The 5961-nt window shown below is 41.3% G+C and overlaps 1 protein-coding gene across 5 annotated transcripts in view; it reads left to right on the top strand.

Annotated features, from left to right (window-relative positions):
• The window catches only part of LOC125037172 (probable E3 ubiquitin-protein ligase HERC4), a 31826-nt gene extending 26461 nt beyond the window's left edge, over nucleotides 1-5365 (top strand). For all 5 annotated transcript variants that reach the window (XM_047630206.1, XM_047630208.1, XM_047630209.1 and 2 more), the window contains 7 exons: nucleotides 351-521; nucleotides 1035-1212; nucleotides 2016-2148; nucleotides 3022-3171; nucleotides 3454-3652; nucleotides 4372-4503; nucleotides 4807-5365. In XM_047630206.1, coding sequence (XP_047486162.1) covers nucleotides 351-521; nucleotides 1035-1212; nucleotides 2016-2148; nucleotides 3022-3171; nucleotides 3454-3652; nucleotides 4372-4503; nucleotides 4807-4968 — 1125 coding nt within the window. In that variant the 3' untranslated portion in view covers nucleotides 4969-5365. The remainder of the gene's footprint in view (nucleotides 1-350; nucleotides 522-1034; nucleotides 1213-2015; nucleotides 2149-3021; nucleotides 3172-3453; nucleotides 3653-4371; nucleotides 4504-4806) is intronic.
• The last annotated feature ends 596 nt before the right edge of the window (nucleotides 5366-5961 follow it).

Raw genomic sequence — 5961 nt, forward strand, 5'->3', positions numbered from 1 at the left:
CCACACCCACACCCACACCCACACCCACACCCACACCCACACCCACACCCACACCCACACCCACACTCACACTCACACTCACACTCACACTCACACTCACACTCACACTCACACTCACACTTACACGCAAAGATTTCTGTGGAGACTTTTAAAACTTAAATTACATCTGTGTTTTCTCCTAACCATCATTAAGCCAATGTGGTAACTAGGAGAGATAATAGACAGATATCTGAGACAGAGTAAGAGTCAGGAACAGGGAGAGGGAGAGGGAGAATAGTAAGTGCATGGAGCAAAAAAGAGAGAAATAAAGAAAGCAAACAAACACTGAAGCCATTTGCCCCCTCCGCCAGATGCAAGGTGCCATCCAAGAGGCGGTCTACAACAGCAATCCGATGATCTGGCTGATAAACCCCTCTGAGGTGCAGTTCCTCAACATCCACATCCACCGCGACAACATTGTCCAGGACACAATCACGCAACTTATGGACCACAGAGTCACTGACTACAAAAGGCCTCTGAAGGTGAGTATTGTTTGGGCAGTTTTGTATCTGGTTGTGTGGGAAAGTTATTTTGCATTCTGGGGCTGTGTTTTTTTTCTAATGTGGGGTTGTTTTATTGCATAGCACCTATCTGACTTGGCTTGGTAACGGTGCTCTTTTATGAAAAGGAGTGGAATGGTTCATAATGATGATAATGATAAGAAAAACATTGTGATGGCATCTGATTTGGTTATATTTATTATATATATATATATATATATATATATATATATATATATATATATATATATATATATATATATATATCTCCCCCCCCACTTTTTTATTTTTCTTTCTGTGTGAAAAGGATTTTGGTACCAAAGCAAATGTGTTATGTATTTCATTGTTGGGGTTTACTGCTTTGTCTCTTCAAATTTTTTTTCTTTCATTGGAGTATCCCAGTAGGATATTGATATTGTTGTAGATATAATTTCCATGTTGCAACCTGGGCTGTGCATTCCATCGCTTCTTACATTCTTCTTTTCTGGACTGAAGGTGCGGTTCATCGGTGAAGAAGCAGAGGATGCAGGTGGTGTACGCAAGGAATTCTTCCTCCTGCTTTTGCGAGAAATACTGAAACCAGATTATGGCATGTTCACGCACCACAGTGAGACCAATTTAATCTGGTTTAAGGAGGGGTCGCTTGAACCAGCAGCGACGTACGCTCTCATTGGTGAGTGGCTTTAGGCTTGGAAGTTCCTGGTTGGGAGTTTGGGGGTTCTGGGAATGAGGGAGGGAGGGAGGGAGGGAGGGAGAGGGAGGAGGGAAGGAAGGAAGGAAGGGAGGAGGGAGGGAGGGAGGGAGGGAGGGAGGGAGGGAGGGAGGGAGGGAGGGAGGGAGGGAGGGAGGGAGGGAGGGAGGGAGGAGGGAGGGAGGGAGGAAGGGAGGGAGGAGGGAGGGAGGGAGGAGGGAGGAGGAGGGAGGGAGGGAGGGAGGGAGGGAAGGGAGGGAGGGAGGGAGGGAGGGAGGGAGGGAGGGAGGTGTGGGTGAGTGTATGGACAGAGGGAGAGATGTATGGACAGGTAGATTGATAGATAGGCTGATAAATTTATATATTGTTAGATTGATAGATAAAGATAGAGAGATGAGCTGATGGTGGCATAGTGGTAGAGTACTGGCTTTGCATTTGCAAGGTCCAGGGTTCACACCCAGTCCACTGTGAGTGAGTATTGGTATATTAATATCCGCATGTTGGGTTTAAAGTCAGGGCAGAAAGGAACTTGGTATCTTACGGCATCATCCAGTGGCTTAGTATGCATGTTCCTCTATGAACATGTCCCCTTTGTCCTCTTGGTTATGGGACCAACTTTGACTTTCAGTTTTAAAACCATTAGATAGGTGCTTGGCAACCCAGAGATCAGCGAATTCTTTGAAATCCCTATTGTATGTTACTATTGAATTTCTTAAAATGTAGGTATTAAATGAAAAGCTAGATTCATGATATGAAAGTTAATTGTCTGGCTGCCTCTCTTTCAGGTATTGTGTGTGGACTTGCAATCTACAATTTCACCATTATAAACCTTCCATTTCCACTCGCACTATATAAGAAGTTGCTTGGGGAGTCTGTGGGCCTGGATAACCTCGCGGACTTGGAGCCGAGTCTGACAAGGTAGTTATTGGCCCCAGTTACTTTTTATTTTCTGTTGTTTCTGTTTGGGTCTTCATTCTGAAAGTTTATATGAAATTATTCTTGGGTATTTATAAATTGTGAATTACATGCGGGAACTTGAATCTTGCATCATAAAGCAAAATTTTATTTTTTTAAAAACTTCATTATTGTTTTGTTTATTTATTATTAATTATTGGTCACTTCAAATTATTGCCTACAGACTTTGCTGCTGATAGGATAACAAGCAAGGAGGATTAGAGCATAACTTGAATAGAATGGAATAGAGAAGAAGAGAAGACAGACAATTGTGAAGAAAGAGAAATAGTCACCATAATTGTCTTTGTAAACCCATGCAGTCTCCATGCAGTCTCTCTAGATGGTACTTCTTATTTGTACACATTAAAAGATATTCTTTGAATCTCATGTCTGACTTGTGCTTTTAATGGTTATTTTTTATGTTTTCTCTTCATCTCTATAGATATATAGTTTCTTCCTCTTATCTCGGGGTTCCCCCACCTCTACTTCTTGAATCTTAAATTTATAATGCCATTATGAGATGGGGGCAGGTGTTCTGGATATTAGAGCTGTAACTGCCATTTCACACAGCAGTGCTGAGTGATGAATTTGGAAGTGGAGATGACTGTACTCAAAGACAAGAGGAGGAAAGTTATTTATCTGTGGGCATAAAGAGAGAAGGACGCAATGAGCAACCATAAACTCACGAGGCAGCCAAGAGAATCGGAGAATGTTTCTTAACAAGTACAAAAACAGGACAAGCTATTTTATAGATATAAGAAGAACTCTCAGTCATTACACATGTTTAACAGTTCTTACTTCTCCCTCTCTCTCTCTCTCTTTTCATCACCTTACTAGGAGCCTCCATGAATTACTGGAGTATGAGGGCAGTGATGTAGAAGATGTGTATGGGCTGAACTTCACAGTGACTCAAGACTTCTTTGGGGAGACCAAGAGCATCCCACTCAAGCCCGACGGGGAGAATATTCCAGTCACATCGCAAAACAAGTAAGGGAAAGATAAAGTGGATACAGGGAATTTCTATTCCCCCTGCCCCTACTTTTTGTTAGTGTTTTCTTTTATATTCATAATTAGAGATTACTTTATATGAGATTACTAAAAATTATATAGGTGCCACACTACCATCACCAAAATAGCCTATCAAGAAGATAATATTCTGTCACATACAAACTTTCACCCCAGATCCATAAGAATACCCCCCCCCCCCCCCCCACACACACACACACACACACTACACTCCTGCATGCTCTCACTCCCTCTCTCATGCAGGCAAGAATATGTGGACCTCCTGGTGGACTATAAGCTCAACAAGAGTATAGAGAGCCAGTACAAGGCCTTCCATGATGGGTTCTATCGGGTGTGCGGTGGAATTGTGCTCAAGCTCTTCCAGCCCATGGAACTCATGGCCCTTGTCACTGGCAACGAGAACTATGACTGGACAGAGCTGGAGAGGAGTGCCGAGTATAAGGTGAGCACTTTAAGATAAATTGTTTAGGGTGTTTGAAAGATGTTTTTAATGGCTGAGAGAAATTGTATAAAAGGTGTTTGAGAGCATTGTTGTTGGAGAGATGTCTGTGGAAGGAATTGTTGTTTGAGAGGAAACTTATTGGAATGAGTAGGCTTTTGAAAGATTGTTTATTTAACCTCTGGATGGGTTCAATGTTTTGTACACCTGTGAAAGTGAGGTGTGTAGATGCCTGCACATAGGATTGAATCTGATTGTGGGTTATGCAAACATTGTATCTTGAAATTAATTTCCTTTGAAAGAGATTGTTATTTGATGTTGTTGGTGTTTGAAAGATGGCAGATATTATATTTAAAAGTTGCTGAGACTGCCTTTGGAAAAGGTGTCTTGAGATGTTCATTGCATTTATGGGAACAATGTGTTTGTGGTTAATGAGTTGAAAAAGAACAGTTAATTTCCAACTAGAATTTTAAAACACTATTTCTGATATTAAAGATACAATTCTGTAGGCTTAGATTTTCTCAGTGGGATAGCCAGCAGCTGGACCCCGTGTTTTACGTTCATATTCCTTCGCAAGATCAGCTGATAGTAGCACTTTGCTTCTCATGGGTTACTTTTGATTGCATCAGATCTTTACATAATTTTTTCCCCACCCCTTATATTCCCGAGGTGTTGATCAGTTTTCGTACTTTCTAACCATTTTGTTCTTTGATTCTTGTTAGGGAGAATATTATCCTGACCATCATGTCATCAAGATGTTCTGGGAGGTGTTTCATGAATTGACAGTGGACCAGAAGAAGCAGTTCCTCATTTTCCTGACGGGTACTGACCGCATACCCATCCTGGGCATGAAGGTAAAATCCTCTTTAGACTTTTTTTGTGTAGTTTTTGTGTTTTCTGTTTCTTGATGATGATGATGATGATGATGATGTGTTTCTTTTCTTCTTTCTCGCTTTTCTGCTTTCTTCTGCATCTTCTTTTTGGAGATGAGCTTTCACTATATAATCTGTGCTACATGTAAATTAGTGACAGTGTAATAGCCATTCCCCCTCTCTTTATTTGTTTAATTTTTCTCCCATATTTTTTTATCGACTGGTGTGCAGAAATATTCAAGCTTCGAAATCTAATTTTCCCCTCTTACCATTTCCAATTGGCAGTCGCTGAAGGTAATCATCCAGTCGACAGCTGATGACTCGTACCTCCCTGTCGCCCACACGTGTATTGCCCAGCTTGACTTGCCCGTTTATAACACCAAGGAGAAACTGCGGTACAAGTTGCTACAGGCCATCCAGCAGAGTGAAGGCTTTGGTTTGGTGTAAGCGTGGGGAAAAGTTGATAAATATGTAGATATTGTTTTGAAAGAAATATGTAAAGTTGAATTCACAGATAAAAGCCATAGTGAATGGTGTGATCAGTGGAATCAGTCACTGAATTTGTAGAAAATGCTTTTGCTCTTCAAGTTCCGTGAGTTGTGAAATAGCATAGCATTTGGTTGTCTTTAAGCATATGCCAGGAAATAGAAAAAAACTGAAGTAATGAGATGTGGTAGTTCCTCAGTGTGGATTCTTGTGATATTGACTGTGAATGTGAACAATTGACATCTTTTTCTGGATGCGTAATGAAGTGCCAGCTATGTGCCTCATAATATCCTTGGATTTAACTATGCGGGACAGAGGGAACAGAGGGAGGGGGAGAAAGGGTAAAAGTCAGACTTAAGGGGAGTGGGGGGAAAGGGGGAAAGGGGGAAAGGGGGAAAGGGTGAAAGGGGGAAAGGGGGAAAGGGGGAAAGGGGGAAAGGGGGAAAGGGGGAAAGGGGGAAAGGGGGAAAGGGGGAAAGGGGGAAAGGGGGAAAGGGGGAAAGGGGGAAAGGGGGAAAGGGGGAAAGGGGGAAAGGGGGAAAGGGGGAAAGGGGGAAAGGGGGAAAGGGGGAAAGGGGGAAAGGGGGAAAGGGGGAAAGTATTAGATTTTAACTTATTTTTTTCCTGTTTGTGTCTTCGCAGTGATGTCTTTCTTGTCAAATGCTAAGTGCAAGTGGTGAAGTGTGTTTAGCTTTTGGCCAAGTCTGTTTAAAGCTTCTAATGCTAGTCTGTATTTTGATAAGAAATCTTTTTATGTTTGATCTCTTATAAAGTTATTTACATTTTGATAAAAAATGTATGTATTTTTTGTTCTTGTATTTCGTTTGGAATGTTTGGTAGAAAAGTGATAAATATATTGTTTGTTTACTGAGATATTGTATATAACAAACACAATTTGAAAGGTTGTACTTTTTTTTTTCTAACCATCTCGTCAATCAATAAAAAAAATTTAGT

Source organism: Penaeus chinensis, chromosome 22 (genome assembly GCF_019202785.1).
Source record: "Penaeus chinensis breed Huanghai No. 1 chromosome 22, ASM1920278v2, whole genome shotgun sequence".
NCBI lineage: Eukaryota > Metazoa > Arthropoda > Malacostraca > Decapoda > Penaeidae > Penaeus > Penaeus chinensis.